Source organism: Neopsephotus bourkii, unplaced genomic scaffold, assembly GCF_033783945.1.
Source record: "Neopsephotus bourkii isolate Nb327-2 ecotype Australia unplaced genomic scaffold, CSIRO-AGI_Nbou_v1 NB_1139, whole genome shotgun sequence".
In the NCBI taxonomy this organism is placed as follows: domain Eukaryota; kingdom Metazoa; phylum Chordata; class Aves; order Psittaciformes; family Psittacidae; genus Neopsephotus; species Neopsephotus bourkii.
The window spans coordinates 3,105,340-3,123,877 of NW_026901625.1; the positions used below are offsets into that span (position 1 = coordinate 3,105,340).

Sequence of the window (18,538 nt, forward strand, 5' to 3'; positions counted from 1 at the left end):
TCACAGCCACGGGCGCAGGGTCCCTGGCAGGAACCCGTTCGTATCAAAGGGACAATTTAATCCGCAGCTGCTCTGCAAGGAGGGGGGGCCGGGGCCGGCGGGATGCAAGGAGCAGCCTGAGGCGCATTCAGCGGCAGCTGCAGCATCACCGCATCCACCCCATGGGCACGGGGGAGCCGGGAAGGAGCAGGGGCAGGAAAGGGGCTGCATCAGTGCCCGTTGTGGCAACACCCGACTGCAGCGTGCCCAGCTCTGCTGGTGCCATCCAGAGCCTCTGCCCTGCCCAAGGACCACCGAGGTCCCGTCCCCAAGCCTGCAGGGCCGAGCCTCATCCTCCTCATCCTCTTCCTTCACGCAGCGAGGAAGACTCGAGCACATTGTTCCCAGCTCAGCCTTCGCGCCCTGCAGGGATGTGCTGTGAATTACTTCCCGAACGATGTGAGTAATTAAAATCAATGGGAGGGTATCCTGTTAAATAACGTAATTAGATGAGCGGAGTGAGCAAGATGAGTCCAAGAGCCGTTTTGTTCTCCTGCCTGGAGACAGCTTTTAACTCTTTCCCTCTTGTCTCCTCCCCTGGAAGGGCTCCTCGGTGTTGCTTTGCCCTTACCAACACTGAGGTTTCCTCTGCCTGCTTCCTCCAGTGCTTCCTCCAGGCACAGGGGTTTCTCTCCCCACAGTCTCCATCCCTGCGTTATGTGGGACACACACTGGCGATGCTGCACCTTGAAGCCCATGAACATCCAAAACTAAGAGACAGAATTGACTATCCACTTCAACACCGTATTAAAATCGGTCTCATGCAGTGCTGAGGGGTGTAAATGGAGCAACCCAAGTGCTAAGAGTCATTTCTGTTCTATTCCTTCTTGTTGCAGGGCAGGAACTGAAGCCTCGATCCATTAAGATGAACTCTTTCTGCATGGAGTACTATCAGCTCCAAGGGGGCTCTGGGAAGGGTGAAGGCATCTGGCCAAACAGCTCTTCCTGCAGGGCTGGGATCTAAATAATGGATTTATAGCTTCGTGCTCATGACTTAGCAAAGCCTCCCAAAGGGAAGCACTGAAAAGTCCTTAACTTGGTGCTTATTTGTTCCACGGAGGTGTGCCTCTCTGCATTCCGGGTTATTTAAAGCTTGTTTGTGGTCTTCCAAGGTAGTGGATTGCTGCAAAGACGTGTCACATCTAATCACACTTGTCACATGAAATCATATTATGGCAAAACCCCCCTGCACCCCTGCTGGGAACACGATGCCCTCCAGCAGGGATATGGGGAGCCGGACCTCTGACACACTGCAGGAGTGACAGGTTGGGATTTAAATACACAGAGAAGGGCAGGAGCACGCAGAGCCCTGCCCGGGTGGGATGCCAGCCACATCCCCAGCACACAGCACACTTGTCTGTGAGAAACCACAGGTTTTGCTGTAAGAGCATCTTATCCTGTCCATCTCTGAGTGATTCAGAGCCCCATAAAACCTCTGCAGAAGGAGGGCTTTCGCTCGGCTTTTCCTGGCAATAACATCTTATCTCTGGTGGATTTCCCAAGACCCTGGAGCTGCAGACAGAGCGTTTGCTCCCATTCATCTTAGGAGACACCTTAAAAAGGCACGCAGCAATCTATCCTGTGTAAAGCTCGGATGCTGCTGTTCAGTGATGTGCTCAAAAACCGGGCAAACAGTAAATAGAGAGATCCCCTCCTGAGTTCTTTTCACTCCAGGGGACCCCCTCTCTCCTTCTCACCAACGGAGCTGGATTCAGGGCACAGGAAACTCGGGACAAAGCCGCCCATGAATCGCTTCCACCCAACTGGCAGGAGCACAGGCAGCTCGGGCAGCTGCACACACAAAGGCCTGGCTGCCTGCCTGCCTGTGGGTGCGAGCTCGCAGGGGCTGCGCTGGAGCTGAATGAGCAGGCAGAGTGTGAGCAGGTAATGCTCAGAGAGCTTGTTCCGTGCCATTTACACTGCTGGGTGCCACAGCCTGTGCCCATGCTGCTGCCAAGGCACCAAGAGAACTGAGAGCTCGTTGCATGATGCTAGAGGTGGAAGGTACCCTGCAGCATTCCTGCTCTCTGGAGACACCCAGTCAGTGCTCTGAGGAAGCTGTTAATAGGATCAGAGAACCATAGAATGGTTTGTGTTGAAGGGACCTTAAAGCTCATCCAGTTCCATGCAGGGACCCCTCCCATTGGAGCAGCTTGCTCCAAGCCCCTGTGTCCAACCTGGCCTTGAGCACTGCCAGGGATGGGGCAGCCACAGCTTCTCTGGGCAGGATTATCCGGACCAGGAGGTTGCTGTTAGCAAAAGCGCTTCAATGCTTCATCAGGCAACTGCTTTGCTCAGTCCCAGAGCTTCCTCTGTGTGCGGGCCCTTTGGAGGTTGACTCTGCTCCCGCATCCCTCAGCCAGGCTCTGCCTGGGCAGCGGCTGTCACTGCCACACGAGGGGACTCATTAGAGCTGGCAGAACGTCCCGTTCGTTATCCCCAGGTTGGAAATGCCCCATCGCTGACTGCAGCCCCAGCTTTCCCACTGGGAAAGGGCAGCCTGCGCTGCCTGCTTAGGCTGCTAATGAGGGAGCTCATCACCCTGCTCATTGACTGAGCAGGGGGACCCCCAGGCACAGAAGCCACATGGTAAAGCCGGGGTAAACCATCCCTGTGCCATGAGCATCCAGCTCTGCTCTGTGCCAGCCCCATGGAGGAGGTGACAGCCCCCGAGGCAGCACAGCCCGGAGCTCTCCCTGTGCTGTGGCCACATCCAGCCCTATCCCCCTGCATCACTGGATGGGTTTAATGTAAAGGATGGCCTGAGTGTGAGCAGGGACCTTTCAGCTTCCCCTCCAGTCCTGGCACTTGTGTCCTGCTGGCCCTGGTGGGATGTAAGCATGCGTTTGTAATCTTTAAGGTCCCTTCCAACCCAAACCATTCTATGAGGCTATGATTTATAGCACGTCGGAAAGCGCCTCCCGCATTAACCTCCAGCCTGGCCAAGGTGAGCACCGACACTGAATCAGGCGTTTCTTCTTTCGGGGATATTGATTTTCCCCTTTCCTGTTCTGCAGAGGCAGGAAACCTGAGCCAGCTCCGAGGCTCTTACTGCAGGAACCGCTCCTGGAAAACACAGATGAGAAGCTGCTGGAGGACTGACCCCCCCCAGCTGAGCCCCCATGGGCTCCCCACACCATGCCAGGCCCAGGGACACTGAGGTTTATTTATGCTGTAACACCAGCACATGGAGTGCCTGCCAGCTGGAAGGGGGCACGGTTCCTTGATTAGAAACGCCACGTGGAAACAAATGGACTTGAGGAAAGGAAAGAGGAATAAAACACAGCGTCCTTCTGCAGAGACAGGGATGCTGAAGAGGAGCCGTCCTTGTAGCAACGCTGCTTAAAGAAGTAGAAGAGATTCTGCTGCTGATTAACAGTAATGGAGGTGATTGGGAATGTGCTGGAGTGAATAAAACAGTGCTGGACTTTGAATAAAATGGATCTTGGTTCAAGGAGGATCACAGAATCCCAGCCTGGTTTGGGTTGGAAGGGACCTTAAAGCTCCAACCCCTGCCACGGGCAGGGACCCCTTCCACTGGAGCAGCTTGCTCCAAGCCCCTGTGTCCAACCTGGCCTTGAGCACTGCCAGGGATGGGGCAGCCACAGCTTCTCTGGGCACCCTGTGGATGTGACCATCGGTTTCCTTCCTGCCAGACTCAGTAGGAGGGGGATTGAGGGGGAAACTGTTAAATTTGCTCATTCTGCAGTCAAAGGGCACGGGTGGTTAATGGGGACTGAGCTGAGCATCACTGGGGAAGACAAGCCCCAGTGTTGGGGAGGCTTCAGCGACGCTGCAGGCTTGCAGGGTGCAGGGGAGCCTTGGCTTCAGCAGTTACACAGTAAATGCAACCCGTGCCGATGGGACTGGAAACACAACAGGCAGCAGCCAGCCTGTGTTTTCCTTCCCTCTTGCCCAGCATTAGCCTAAGCAGCCCCATCCCATTGTCACAAGAATAAGCTGTGAAATGGTTTTGAAAATAAAGGCTTTTTAATTACAGGCACATTTGGGAGCCTTCTGGAGGCCATCTGGCTGGAAGAGCAGGATGGTAGCGGGGCAGGGAAAGCCAAGGGAGGCAGCGTGAGGAGCAGCTCCTGGAGAAGCACCCTATTAATGTTAAGAGCCAAATCCTCTCTAGCCATTAAGCTGTAGGGCCAGATCCAGCACCTCTCCATTGCAGGGGTGTCTGACCTGCCCCTTCCTTCTACCCTCCTGCACTGGAGGGAGGCAGAGCTGGCACCAGCACCACCCTCCTCCCCTTGGCTGCAGATCCCGAGGGCACAGGGAAGAGCAGCTCCTCTTGTGCCAGTTTATTAATCCCTGGTGTTTGACTGAATGTTACTGGCGTCAGATTCACTCCGGTGCTTTCGATCCCATCTGGGTCGAGCATCCCACAGGAACAGAGGTTTCTGATAAACTGGAATGCCCAAGCTTCGTTTGCCTTCCATGGGCAGGTTCATGGGGGGGGACACATGTGCCTCTAATTATTGTCCTGTGTTTGGTATTAACAGCTCCTATTAAAGATGCAGAACGAAGCCAGGGCCTCATTAGAGGCTGTCATTGTGCTAATTAGTTGGGTTTCATACTTAATAACAGGGAACTATTTCATGACAGTTTCATGGAAAAGAAAAGGGGAGAAAAAGCCATTATCATTTCAGGAACAGTCCCTGGAGAAGTGCAATGGTGATTCACAAGTCCTGCTGTGGTCTATGAGCAGATCCTGCTCTGGACATTAAATCAGGTTGGATGCTGGCTTGGCTGATGCTCTTTATTATTTGAATCCCTTATTCTCTTAAAACATATTTATTAAGTACATTTTCCTTCAGAACTGTGGGACCCAGCCACATTTACCTGCAGTCCTCCCATGGCTGCTTAAAGCCCAGGTCACACTGAATTTGTCACTGCAAACCACCCTGAACAATCCTATTTTGATGTAAACCATCTGTTGAAGACACACTTCAGAGGCAGGGAGGACATAAACGCATTTGAAACTGTGCTGGGCATTAGGTCAGCTGCCTGCCAAGCGCCCTGGTGGGGATCTGATCCCTTGGGAAAAGGAGAAATCAAGCAAATGGCATCACTCCGGGGCTGGGGTTCACCCCTTGGGGTCCCCGCAGCTGAGCGCTGGTGATGGATGTGGGCACAGGCTTGGCAATGGGATGGGTTCGGGTGGGAAAGGGAGAAAGGGGTGAGGCGCTGGCACAGGGTGCCCAGAGAAGCTGTGGCTGCCCCATCCCTGGCAGTGCTCAAGGCCAGGTTGGACACAGGGGCTTGGAGCAAGCTGCTCCAGTGGAAGGGGTCCCTGCCTGTGGCAGGGGTTGGAGCTGGAGGAGCTTTAAGGTCCCTCCAACCCAAACCAGGCTGATTCTGTGTTGACAAAGGCCTGGGTTTTGTGGCCTCTGCAAGGTGCTGGGGGCTGGACGAGGCGTCACCAACAGGAAGAATCAGGGAGCAACCCCTGGGAACTGCTTTTCCCACAGAGCAGATTCCCAATGTGCGTTTTAGGCTCCAGATCTCCATGCCCTGCATAAACACTTCCTGTTTGCTGGGTAATAGGTGGCCCTGGGAGGCAACGAGCTGCACAAATGTACCCTTCATCTCTCAGCCTAAGTGTTGCCATAGCCATAACCATGCCCCCACTGTGCTCAGCCTGGCCTCTTGCTTGTTCCCCTCCCATCACAGCTGAGGGCAATGCTCTGTGATAAGCTTAAAAAGCCCCTGGTGGAGGGCTTAACCTCCCTCTGGTCACCGTGGTGCTCCTCTGTCTATGGGACTCAGTCTTCAATGCCAAGCAGGTACAGCCAGGATGTGGGGCTGGGGGTGCTGGAGGGCAGGGAAACCCTGGGGTGAGGCTGTGCTTGTTGGGGACTCAGGTTGGTGCAGGGCATCTGTTGTTCTTGTGCTGTGGCTCATAGAAAGCTCCTTCTCTTTGCTGACCCTATGGGAAGGTTGGTGGGAGCTGGGGGGGATGTATTTGTAACAAACAGGATGAATACTGACTAAAGAGGAAAACAAAATGGTTTAGAAACAGCCTTTTAGCGTGCAAAGAAATGAAGGGGGAAACCAAGCAGACTTGTGAGGAGGCAAAACAAAAGCTTGTAAGTCAGGTTCCTGAAATGTGCTGAGCGAAGCTTTCAGATGCTGACCCACTCCTCTCCTTGTATGGGCAGAAATGGGGCTTGTCTTGTGCCTATATTTAATTTGCAAGGGAAAAAAAACCCAACACCTCCCTTCATGCCTGTGCTCCAGCGGCCTCTGTCTCGGGAAGTTACAGCAGGAATAGGACTGCCTGTTTCAGAAAGCTGCTACTACTGCTCACACGTAAGCCCCTTCCCAAGCTTGGAGTGAGGGGAACAGGTTTGTGCAACATAACACTGCTGCACACAGAGCATCTGCTGAGACTCCTGGCTAATGGAAGGGGGGGGCTGCAATCCACAGGCTTTGTGCTCTCAGGATTGGGGCTCATGGAGCCAGCAGGGAATTGCCTCGGTGTCGTGGTTCAAACTGGAGCTGAACCCAGGACCCTCGGTCATGTTTAACTGCAGAGCCTGTAGAGCCCCCATCCACAGCCCTGAGCCCCTTCCCTCTGTTTCCCCCCCAAACATTTCCCCCTCTGCTGCTCCCCACACTGTGCTATCGCAGCGTTACCATGCAATGGATGTTAAAGTGCTACCCAAAGGCCCTCAGGGATGTGCATGGGCTGTGGCTCCTGCAGAGCGGTGCTGGGACCCTGGCAGGGACCTCTGGCTGCAGCTCTTCTCCCTGCTATGATTTATAACCTCTCCTTGAATGGAAACTCTCCTGGCTGCTCCCCAAGCTCCCGCTGGGAACAGGCTGACACAAACAGCGCGCTCTCTGCTCCATCCCCTGCCAGCCTGGCCCTTTGGGATCGTGATGGTGAAACACAGAGGCTTCTGTGCTGGAGGAAAGCAGGGCTGTGGTCACCCCATGCCCAGCAGCATGCTGGAGACCCATGTGGCTTTATTGGTAACTCTTGGAGAGTCAGACAGTGAGGAACGCGGGTCTGTCAAGAGGAGGTTTGTACACAACAGCAATAGGAAACAACAAATACAAATATCTGTTGCAATTTCATATCTTGGTGCAACCTCACCAATACACTCTTGCAATATGGCATCTGGTGTGACCCGTGGGGAGAAGGGCAAGGGGGGAGAGGTAAAATCACAGCTTGGAGCCACCAGCTTCCATGAAAGGATGTTCAAGTCCTATTGGTTTCACTGGCAGAGGAAGGGGATATGCTGGGAGTGCAAGGGAGATGCAGTTTAAGGGGCAAACCCCACAGCTGAAATGCACCAAAACTGGGGGTCCCCCCCTCACTATTAGCAATTGCTCAAGTCTTACGAATTCAAACTGATTTCTTCCCATTTAACAAGTGCTTCGGGTGCCTGGATTCCAACCCAGCTTTCAGTGCACACAAGCAGGAATAGATCTTTTTAAAAAACTATATAATTTGCACACATACACACACATGCACACAGTGGGTTTTGTGCTGCAGCTATCTCGGAGACGATGGAATGGGCCTGAAGTGGTGCTCACAAGCCAGGCTCCAGGAGTGGGGCATCTGGGGCACCACTCACCCTAAAGCTGCTCAAGGTTCTGGTTCTTTCTGCAGTATCAGTCCCTCAGTCCTCTGGAAAATGCCACTTGCAGGTGGCTGCAGCCCATGCAGTGCTTTGCAGAGGACTCTTCTCATCTCAGTCTATGTTGAGAGCTCAGAGGTCTCCTGAGGAGTCGTGTACGGCCTCCAGCTCCTCTCCAGTGTGAAACAATTGCTTGGCAGAGCAGAGAACACCAACAAGCTCAGACCCAAACAGCTGTATTGATGTCAAACCCAGACTGGGTGTAGGTTATGGTATCGTGGACTTTCTTAGTGCCAAATCTGGGTTTGTCGCTATTGCTTTCTGCCTTTGGGCACCTCTCTGCTTTGCTGTGATGGCTCTGGCTGTTCCCATGCAGTGGGAAGTAAAATGTCCCCTTGAGTTTGTTCATCTTTTTGGGTCTCTTGGAGATCTCGGGCTGTTTGTCTTCAGGTGGCAGCCAGCAAGGTTTCTCCTTGAGCAGCTTGTCTCGGTCTGGCCGAACGCTCCTCAGGAACTTCTTGAAGATGTTGGCTGTGAGGGAGAACTTCCTGCAGAGCTCCTGGGATCTGCTCATGGACAGGGACACTTCGCTCTTCTCCCCCTTTTTATCCAGCTCTGGCAGATCCAACCAGTTCCCAACCAAGTCTGCAAAGATGTTATCCCCCAGGACCAATGGCTGCCGATTCCTGCTCTGGGACATTAGGGAGGATGTCCAGTCGTGGCCGTCATCACACCCCAGGCACTCCTGGCATGCTGGCCACCCCCCAGCTGTGCCCTGGCGACTGGGCTCGCGTGTTCTTGGCTGGATGTACTGTGCTCTGCTCAACACAGAGGAAGGTCCTTTTGGGGGATACACATCCTCAGCACAGAGGCTCCTGAAGGAGGACAGGGTGTCTCCAAGGTGGCCAACCTCCGGGAGTGCTGTGGGAGGGCACAAACCCACTGACTGTGGCCCAGTGCAGGCGAGGGACAAGGGGCTGGGGTCCTCCAATTCCTGCCCATGTGGTTGCTCACCCTGCTGGGCCCTGGGCCCGTCTCTGCTGCTTCGGCAGCACTGGTGCTGCTCAGTGCCAGAGACAGGGTTTTGGCTCCCTGAGATGTCCAGCTGCTCCAGAGCTGTCTGGACCTGGAGGAGTTTCAGCTCCTGCAGTGCACCCATCATGCAGTTCATCTGCTCGTGCAGCCCGTCTCCAACCTCCTTCATGGATAGCTGTGGAGGGAAGCAGGGATAGAGTCAGTGTTGCCAGGAGAGAGCAAGAAAACCCCAAGGGCAGGAGAGCTGGGCTGAGCAGCTTGCTGAAACATCACCTCTCCCTACCCACTACGTTTTAGCTGCATCCTACCTGTACTACATCCATTTCATGGAACAGCAATTGATTTTTCTTAGACTTTCCTAGGAGTTTCCCTCTAGGAAGAGGAGGAGCTGGCAGCAGTGGGTTTTTTGACCTGACAACAAAAATAGTTTGTTTCCATTAATTGCTTGGCAGAGGCCAGGGTGTAGACCTAGGAATGGTTTTGGCTGCTGCCAGTTTTAGCATATTCTCCTTTGTGTCTTTTGTGCCTGTAGCCAACTGAAGTCAGGAGTCAGAACAGTGAACACAAGTGCCTTCCATGGAGAGCCTTGTTTCTTTACCTAAAGTGCTCAAGTAAATGAGAAATAACCCCAACAAGAATTGCATTGTTACTATATAATAATGGACTCAGATCTCAACACCCTCATTACAGGCACCTCTTGCTGCAGGATAATAAAAGATATTTCAATGTGCTTAATCTTGTCCAAAACAACCGACAAGCTCTAGAATTACTCACATTAAACTATCAATCTCATTGATTTCCACACTAGGATCTTGAGCAGCTCTGCTTTATCCCTGAGCCTTGCTATAAAGGTTTAAGTTCCTTTACTAGACTTAAAATAAGCAAGTTCTTTTCCAGAGCTTCTAAACTCCCTGCTCTTTCGCTCTGTTGCTTGTGTGCTCTCATGCAGGATCTGGATCATATTCCCACAGCAGCATCATAAAACAAATGGGTTATACTTTCCAACAGCTGCCACTTGTTTTCCAAGCAGAGAGGGGCAGCAGGGAATGGGAAGGAGGGGATGAACAGCAGGGCTGGAGGTGAAGCCATGTCGCTCCAATATAAGGCGGTTTGCCAAAGACATTACCACTGTCTAGGAAAGCCTTCAGCCTCTGCTGTCCATAGAGTTTGAAAGGCTCGTCACAATTTCTGTACAACAATGGATCTCAAGTTTCGGGTGAAAAAGCAAAAATGCATCTTATGTTCTGCTTTACATTATCAGACTTTTTCACATCTCCTTCATTTTAACTAAGACAGCTCAATTACTTGCTTTACTTCCATTTCTCTACGTGGATCTGACCAGTGAGAAAGAGCACTCATCCAAAACCCCTCTGTAGCAACCTAGCCCTGTAAGTGGAAAGCTCCTCAGCAGTTTCTGACCACGAATCTCCTTTTTAAAACCCAGACCCTAAAACCAGCCACCAGGTTACAATTGGTTTCCAGAGCTTCACTCCCAAGAAACTTATTTATCACCCGGAATGAGCGCACAAGCTATGAAGGTACAGAAAATCTGTGTTTAGCTTCCCAATTACACTATCAAGTGTCTCCAGCTATCCAATTGTTTAATGTCAGCAAAGAAACCTCTACTTCTGCAGACATGCAAATAATGCCCCACTTACAGACGAGCCCAGCTCTTGGGTTACCCCTTCCAAAACCTGGGGCCATATGCTCTACAAGCCTCAGACAAAACTATCACCTTACCTCTCCAGATTTGCTGTAATGCTTCTCGTCCTAACCTTTCTCGCCGCCTTAATGCGAGTCTGGTTTATCTGGGGCTTTGCAAAAAGCTGGATTTGGAGCCAGCTTGGCCCCTCATTGGCCACTTCCCATCAAATCCCCCAGCTGGCACAGGGCTGTAATTGTGCCGTGATGAGTGACGAGGGTCCTGCAGTAATGATTGGGCTCATCAAACCCTCAGCATATGCTGCCGGCTCCACTGTTCACCTCCTTGATTCAATTAACTGCCCATGATGGGTGGTAGCATTACAGTGCATGCCTCAGCCAGCAAGGATCTACCAAGCATTAGCTTCTCATAGGCAGAATTAATTGTCAGCGTGGTTCTTTCTCACAGGCAGAACCAGTCTCCCCCAACAAGAAAAGACTTGAGCCCCAAAAGCTCAGAATCCAGCACTTTTCTTTCTGGACAAAGGAGCTATTTCATAGAATCCCAGCCTGGTTTGGGTTGGAAGGGAGCTTAAACCTCATCCTGTTCCAGCCCCCTGCCACGGGCAGGGACCCCTTCCAATGGAGCAGCTTGCTCCAAGCCCCTGTGTCCAACCTGGCCTTGAGCACTGCCAGGGATGGGGCAGCCACAGCTTCTCTGGGCACCCTGTGCCAGCGCCTCAGCACCCTCACAGGGAAGAGCTTCTGCCTAAGAGCTCAGCTCAGTCTCCCCTCGGGCAGGTTCAAGCCATTCCCCCTTGTCTTGTCCTACAAGAAAGCTGGAGCTTGAATTTGTGATGAAGTGCAATTCCAAACAGAGCGTGAATGTGATGTAAAACCCCAGAGAGCCTTAATCTGGCACACAGAGAGACCCTGACTGTACTTGCTGGGGTTATGCAAGTGACATTATGTAAACCGGCCACCACAGGGCATCAGGAGATGTGCTGTCCTGTGTGTGTTTGAGCTGTAAATCCCAAACTTGCTGTTGAAAGGGCCCCACATTCAGAGGAGCCGCAGAGCACAGGGGGAACTGCGTTCACTGCAAAACCTTTGGTCTAGCACAGATATTGCTCAGCAGCATCCTCCCTTCTTATATCTGCTGGTCTCTGTTCACTAATATGTCAGCATTTCAAGGGACTCTGGTGTCTAATTTTGTGCTTCAAGTGGCTGTTTGGCACGTCTGCTTCCAAGAAAAGCCCTGTTAGGCCTATGACAACTTGCAGATGTTCAGATTTCTATACAACACTTAAAAATCACATGCCTCAAATCGAAATCTCATTATTATTATTCCTGAAACCCTTGCAGACCTTAAAAATTGGCAGGAAAAAGTGTTAGACCGATTTTGAACAAGCCAACACGTGCCTTTTATAGCAAGACAGGCACACACAGGGCTAAGCCCGGTTGTGATGTGCGTGTTCTGTGTTAGTGGCTGGGGTTCAGTGTGTGATGTTAAATGTTCCTTTCTCCAGCAATAAGGCATTAGCTCCAGATCAGCCCTTCTGTGAAGGCACGCACAAGGCAGCTCTGGCTAAATGCCTCTTCAAAGCAAAGCTTGCTTAAATGACAGTCACACCAGACCTTGAAAACTGAGTGTAAAATACAAAAGCTTTTCGAGCACTTTCAAATGATCATCAAGGAATATTCAACATGAGAGGGGAAATCAAACAGGAAGCATCTTGCAAAACTGTCAGAGTTCAGATACTGAGGCTTTTTACATTGGAAATCTACATTCTGAGTAGCACAGACATCGCTTGCTTTGTAAGCCAAGCCTTTTCAATGACTGCCTCAACATGCTTATTCCCAGACTACAACCACAATGGGTTTACACAGTTTATACATCAGTGATCTTCCAGAACTGATTAACACAGCAGGAGGACAACTTGCCGCAAGGAATAGCCTCTACCAGACACTGGCATTTCATTGAATTCAACCCCAAATACCTGGGATGTGCAAATAGGGACATTTTACTTGTTACTTCCCAAGTAAATAAGTAACTTTGCTAACCCACCTGGGGAACTAATGTTTTCCTATTAGCATCTACCTTCAGAGAGTTCTCAGGATTCAGTTCCCATCATTTCCCTTGAGCCACAGCTGTCTGCACTCCCAGCCCATTCACACATCTGGCCTGCCCAGGGCTGCAGCAGCTTGGGGATGCTGAAGGGGAAAAGGAAAACCCCTACTAACACACCACAGCTTTCAGCTGAGCACACAGAACTGAGAAGAAGAGTTCAGAGTGTGTTTGTCATAATGAGGAGGAAGACAGATGTCCAGCTCTTAGGTAAAAGACAAGCAAAGAGAGGAAGTTATTACTAAGAGGACAGGAAAGAACAAATGGCAAATAGCAGTACTTAATAATAGTGCTGATAGGCAACAGAACCAGCAACAAACAATTGGTATTTAAAGAGGATGACATAAGAGAGACCAAAATGATTTCAGAACTGCTGAGCTGATGGTATTGTTTCCGTGTTTCCCTTTGGGTCACTCGCTAGATTAATCTTCAACAAGCCTGCAATTGTGGTGGGGCATAACTCCACACAGCATGCTGCAGGGCTCAGAGAGCTGCTTTCCTGCTTCATGTTGCCCCCTTCTCTTCTTTCCCTCGATGGATGCCAAGGGCCTGCAATCTTCTTTTTGTCTTTGCATTTTATCACAAGAATGTGAAGTCTCATTTTTACTTCTTGTCCTCCCAGAGTATTTTAGGTGTAAATGAGGATGTTAAATGTGAGCTCATAATTTAGCTGAAAGAAGAAGGATGATGACACTTTACCAAAGATTCTTTTCTCTCAGTAGTTTAAAGAGATCTTAAACAGATGTTAACCATGAAAGCCATGGTTTGTGTTGCTCAATTAACCATCCTCCTTACTCAATTGCCTTCCTTTCCATTACAATAATACTGTTCTGTGCTTCCCAAACACATTTGCTATGTTTAAAGACAAATAAGAAAACCAGTTCTCTACAACCAGGACATAAATGGACCAAAAAGAAGTCCAGCCTTCAGACTTCCACTCACAACCCAAGGATAAGAGAGACTAACAAGCCTTGATGCACAGACTGACCATTGAAGATGATGGTTAAACGTGCTGGCTTTCAGCCCAGCAGTCTGCTTCCTTGGGGATCTGTTTTTTAACATTCCTGAATATGTGCAATTGGGAGGCTAAAAAAATCCACCATCATCTTTAAGAGTCTTCTCTGGAAATAAACAAGGAGACAAAGCCCACGACTGCTTTTTCTCTCCCCAGGTTATATGTGACAGGACATCTGCTGTCAAGTTACTCCTTTGCACCTTCCCTTGAGGCACAAGGAAGGAATGAGATGCTGAGATAACCACCCAAGTTTCTAAGCAGCAATGGGTGAAGCCCCTCTTAAAGGGAACACTTTATCAGCAGGGACACAAATGGAGCTGAGTGTTTCCACCGGTTGCAGTTGTGAGCAGTGATGTTAGACCTGGAGGCTGTCACTTGTGCACACTGCACATTACAAGAGCTGCCCCTTTAGAAACAGCAGTGATGAAAACACAGCAGACTCCTTTTTGAGCATGACACAGTTACCAGAATAGGAGCCAGTGTGAGACAAAGAGTAAAAATAATTGCTGTGTTTTTCACTCAGACCAAATGTTCTATTCCTGCAAGATATTAATAGCAAGAAACATTATCTACCAGGACATAATTTAGTGTAAGAAGGGAGTCAGACTCTATCAGACTCAATAATTTGATGCATTTATGATGATTGTGCACGGAGAATGTTCAGAAGTTCAAGACAGAGGCGTGAGATTGGTTTTAAATGCCTACTTTAATGGCTTTCCTCCTAGAAAAAGCAACAGAAAACCCAGAAACATCCTGGATTCCTCAAGAAAGACCAAAACATGCAAACTGCAGTTACAGCTAACTCGACTGTGACCCCTTGCCCACTACAGCCATACAAACCCCAAGTGCAAGATAAATCTGCCCACGAACTCACCAGTCCCTAGCTAGATACTAAATGATTTATTCCTGTTGCAGAAGAGCCTCAAAACGCCAATCCCATGGTACGGGTGCTGATGTTGCTATGTATAAACGCAAACAATCCCCGAGTCAGAACATTTATGGAGGTAATGCCATCTGCAGCATGAGACATGGAAATGAAATTCCTCTCTGCTAATCTCCGAGCAAGACAATTCTTGTTAAATCTGATCTTTCAGCTGAGATAACATTCTGTAACTCAGAAAGCAGACACAATACTTCTGTGCCTTAGAAGGATGTTTGCAGACTCTGAATCCAGACAGTAAAGTCAAGGGGACTTCTGGTATTGGAATTGATTGCATTAAGGGAAGATTCACAAGCTCTGTGGCCCATTTCACAACTGTTATGTGAAGGACAGAGGACAGGAGTGGAGAAGAACACCACAGCTACAAAGCAGCAGCACATATTCTCACAAACCACACTATGTCCATAAATCTCCAGTGGTTTCCAGAGGAGGCGAACAAGGTTTTCTGTGTTTTCTACATACAGGGAGCTGGCATGGCTTGTCCAAACCTGCTCCACAGGCTGGTGCTGGCACTGGGATGAGGACCCTGGCTTCAGCAATCGATCTGACTGCAGAGCTGCCCCCAAGCCCACATCCCCTTGGGATGAATGGCTGTGTCAGCTGAGGCTCTCCTGGCTCTAAAACATTTGCATGTGGAAGCTTCTGAATGAATTCCAACCACAGACACCACACATGCCAGAAGCTATCAGTTTACAATGGAAAACATGCGACTGGAGCAGGGGAGATCTCATTGAATAAAAAGGGTCAGATTCATCCTTGGGAGTCATGGCAAAGCTTTCCCAGAGGTAAGGCAAAGACCAGCATAAGAATGTCTGAGCATACCAGTAGCATAAGCACAGTTATGTAAATGTGGGTTTAATACACAAAGCAGAAAGAAAAACCAGAGGTGGAATCCTCAAATCCCACTCTAGTGGGGGCCAGAGTTCCCCCTGAAGATAACCTTCCCTTGGGAACCGGGACCTGTGTGAGACACCCACTCTTCAGTGAGAAAACCCCCTCCTCAAAACCACTCAGAGCCTGGTTTACATCAAGACCAACTAAATTACTGCTGATTGAATGGCCTCCAGCTCCCACGTGTTACACTGACCAGCCTCAGCAAGGCTCGGTGCAGAACTTCCCTGCATGACACCCTTTGGGTGCTCAGCACTGGTATCCATCCCCCAACCAGAGCTGCTCCTTGGCCATAATGCAAACAAACCACTGTTTCTGCATTCAGTGATGCCCTGGAACTGGACTCCCATTTTGCTGCACACAGGTGGCTCATTGTCTCAATCTGGCCAAGACCTTCTCATCATTCCTCTAGCATGAGTCTTGGTTATGGCGCATTTAATGTCTGGAGGCATGACCTGCCCAGTAATGGAGAAAGTGGTAAAGAAGCAGGGTCAGGAGGCTCACTTCCCACTCGCCATTCAATGCAGATGGTCCCAGCTGTCTCCTGCACTGCTTGCTGGTCTTTAAAGAAACATTAATCTATTTTAATTCCAGGCTATCCTGACAGGATCGATTTGTAAAGCCATTATTGCTCAGGATATCCTTTATGTTTGTTTTAATTAATACAGTCCTCCTATCTTCACTAAATGCAACCTGCAGCTCACTTCGGTTCCTACTGAAGGTTACTCATCTGCTGTAAAGCACAGGGTCTCCCTGCTGTCCCCCTCCAGGCTGTCCTGGCATGCCTGCACTCACAGCAGCGCCCAGGCTGCACACTGATACCCTGAGAACCTGTTGTCAAAGGAAGTTTTCAAGTTGCAGCAATAAAAATCGGGGGGTGGAAGAGGGAAAGAATGTGACTTGTAAAAGCCAAACATATGAAGATGTAGGCTGCTCTCAGCTGTCACGAGTGGCGAAGGTGACAGTGGCTCCTTCCCACTTTTTCAAGCCAAGCGTGTACTTAAATTTTTTTGCCAGGCTGAGGTCTTGCTTTATTGGTATAATAAAAATTGTTGCATTTTTACAATGTGAAAAAACTCATTACTGCATTACAGCAAGCATATGAAAAGACAAGGGGAATGGCTTGAACCTGGCCGAGGGGAGACTGAGCTGAGCTCTTAGGCAGAAGCTCTTCCCTGTGAGGGTGCTGAGGCGCTGGCACAGGGTGCCCAGAGAAGCTGTGGCTGCCCCATCCCTGGCAGTGCTCAAGGCCAGGTTGGACACAGGGGCTTGGAGCAAGCTGCTCCAGCGGAAGGGGTCCCTGCCTGTGACAGGGGTTGGGACTGGATGAGCTTTAAGGTCCCTGTCCAATTTGGCCTTGAACACTTCCAGGGATAGCACATGGAAGTACACATGTACACATCCCAGTTTACAGTCTGCATCTCATCCATCACCCTGGTGTACAGTACACCAGTGACATTTTCCTTTGTTTTAGTGTCTCTTTCAGCTCCTCTGTTTGCTCAGGAGTGCTGGTAATGCTGGCAGGTTAAATGTCACTCTTTGCTGGCACTTTTACTGGGGATAAAATGCTACTGTTTGAGCCTCTGCTCCATGAGGTTTGTCCCATCAGCCAGCCATAGGTGTCCCCATAGGGGGCCTGGTTCTGCCCTGGGCATAGCCACAGCTTTGTGCGTCTGTGTTCACTCAAATGGTGTTGCTTACACACAGAACGTTTGCTGTGATGCAGGCAGGACAGCACTACTGTATTTATAAAACTCCAGTTTGCACAAAGATCAGCTGAAATCAACACCCTTGTATGTCCTAAACCGGGAGGCTTTTGTGCATCCAGAAACTTCACCCACCCCCTTTTGCTCTGCCTTGTCCTCCCCTTTTGTTCTCATTATCTATGTATCCGAACAAGGCACGACTCCCCAGCCAGACCTACCAAGCGGTGGAACCCTATTTAGGGAAGTATCAGTTCCCTTTTCCTAATCCGCCCCTAGCATGCCCCACTGTAGCAACACCTTCTGGCTCCTGGACAAGCCCATGCAAGTTCAGCGAGCGAGGCTGCCATCCGAGTAGGAGCAGGAGAGGGAGAAAACACTGTTGATTTATGACAAAGGGTTTCCTATTGAAGAAGTATTCGCGGGGTATGGGAAGCGGCAGGCGCGCTCCTCCTGCATCGTTTTGATTCCTGTAAAGTTGTTATTACCGGAGATGTCTGTAGAGGTTCCCCCGCTTTTCCGAGCGCACCCGGTACCCCGGCTCTGCCGCCCGCGGAGCCCCCTGCGCGGCGCTGCTCACCCGAGCGGACCGGGACCCCCAGAGCCTCCCCCCCGCCTCCCGGCCGTGCAGAGCGGGGGCACCGGGTGGGACCCCCGGCCAGGCGCGTTCGGGCTCTGCCCGGCTGCTCCCCGCCACAAAGGGCCGAGCCCCGCCGAGCTGGCGCTCCGCGCAGGCACCGCCGCCGCTCCGCGGGTGTCCGCGGGTGCGGGACCCCCCGGTCCCTCCCGGCGCCCCCTTACCAGCTCCTGCCGCAGCCGCCGCAGGTGCTGCTCCATGGCCCGGCTCGGCGCGGCCCCTCCGCGCAGACACCCGCGGCGGGAGGCGGGATGGGGAGGGGGGGGATCGCCGGGGGGGGCGGCACCGGGGGGCGGTGGCTGCTGCCGGGGCCGCGGAGGCTCCGGAGCCGTTTGTCGGAGCGATGCGGAGGGGGGGGGGGGTCCGGCGCGGCCGCAGCTCAGCCCGGCCCGGTGGCAGCGGCAGCGCCGGGATCCCCGCTCCTCCCGGCGCAGAAGTTTGCCGGTTCAGTTTACCGCGGCCGCGGTCCCGCAGCTCGTCCTGCAGAGACCGCCCCCCCCCCCCCCCTTCCCCCTAGTGCGGTTCATTAACCCGCACGGCCTCGGCCGAGCGAGCCCCGGGTCCCGCCGGGCAGCCTCGGGGGATGCTCCGGAGTCTCCGGTAGCGCTGAGCCTCGGCCACGCTGCCCGCAACACAACAGCAGTGCGGGAAACAGGTGCTGAAAACTCTCTTCTGGGATTGGATTTATCGAGGTTTGATCTTCAGAAGAGCGGTTTCTCCCTTACTGTGTTTCCCAAGCAGTGTTCCAGCTGACAGGGCTCCACGCGAGCTTCCTGGGGATGAGGGGATGTTGTCCCTGCTGGAGGTGCTCTCCTCTAAGGGCAGGATCAACAACCTCTAATCCCGCTTGTCACCACAGGAAACCAAACAGATGGACAGGCAAGGCAGGAAGAAAACACAAGCACTTTTCT

The 18,538-nt window shown here is 51.4% G+C and overlaps 2 protein-coding genes across 2 annotated transcripts in view; both read right to left on the bottom strand.

Annotated features, from left to right (window-relative positions):
• Positions 1–2,721: 2,721 nt before the first annotated feature.
• Positions 2,722–18,538, bottom strand: part of RHOC (ras homolog family member C) — a 415,761-nt gene continuing 399,944 nt past the window's right edge. Inside the window, exon 7 of the transcript XR_009726888.1 lies at positions 2,722–2,735. The gene's annotated coding sequence lies outside the window, so the exon portion shown is untranslated. The remainder of the gene's footprint in view (positions 2,736–18,538) is intronic.
• On the bottom strand, positions 6,976–17,961 carry INKA2 (inka box actin regulator 2). Its single transcript, XM_061363040.1, has 2 exons — positions 17,792–17,961; positions 6,976–8,847 (listed from the first exon to the last, which is right to left on the bottom strand). Exons 1-2 carry the CDS (start codon positions 17,825–17,827, stop codon positions 7,858–7,860), a joined length of 1,026 nt encoding a protein of 341 aa, XP_061219024.1. The 5' UTR covers positions 17,828–17,961; the 3' UTR covers positions 6,976–7,857.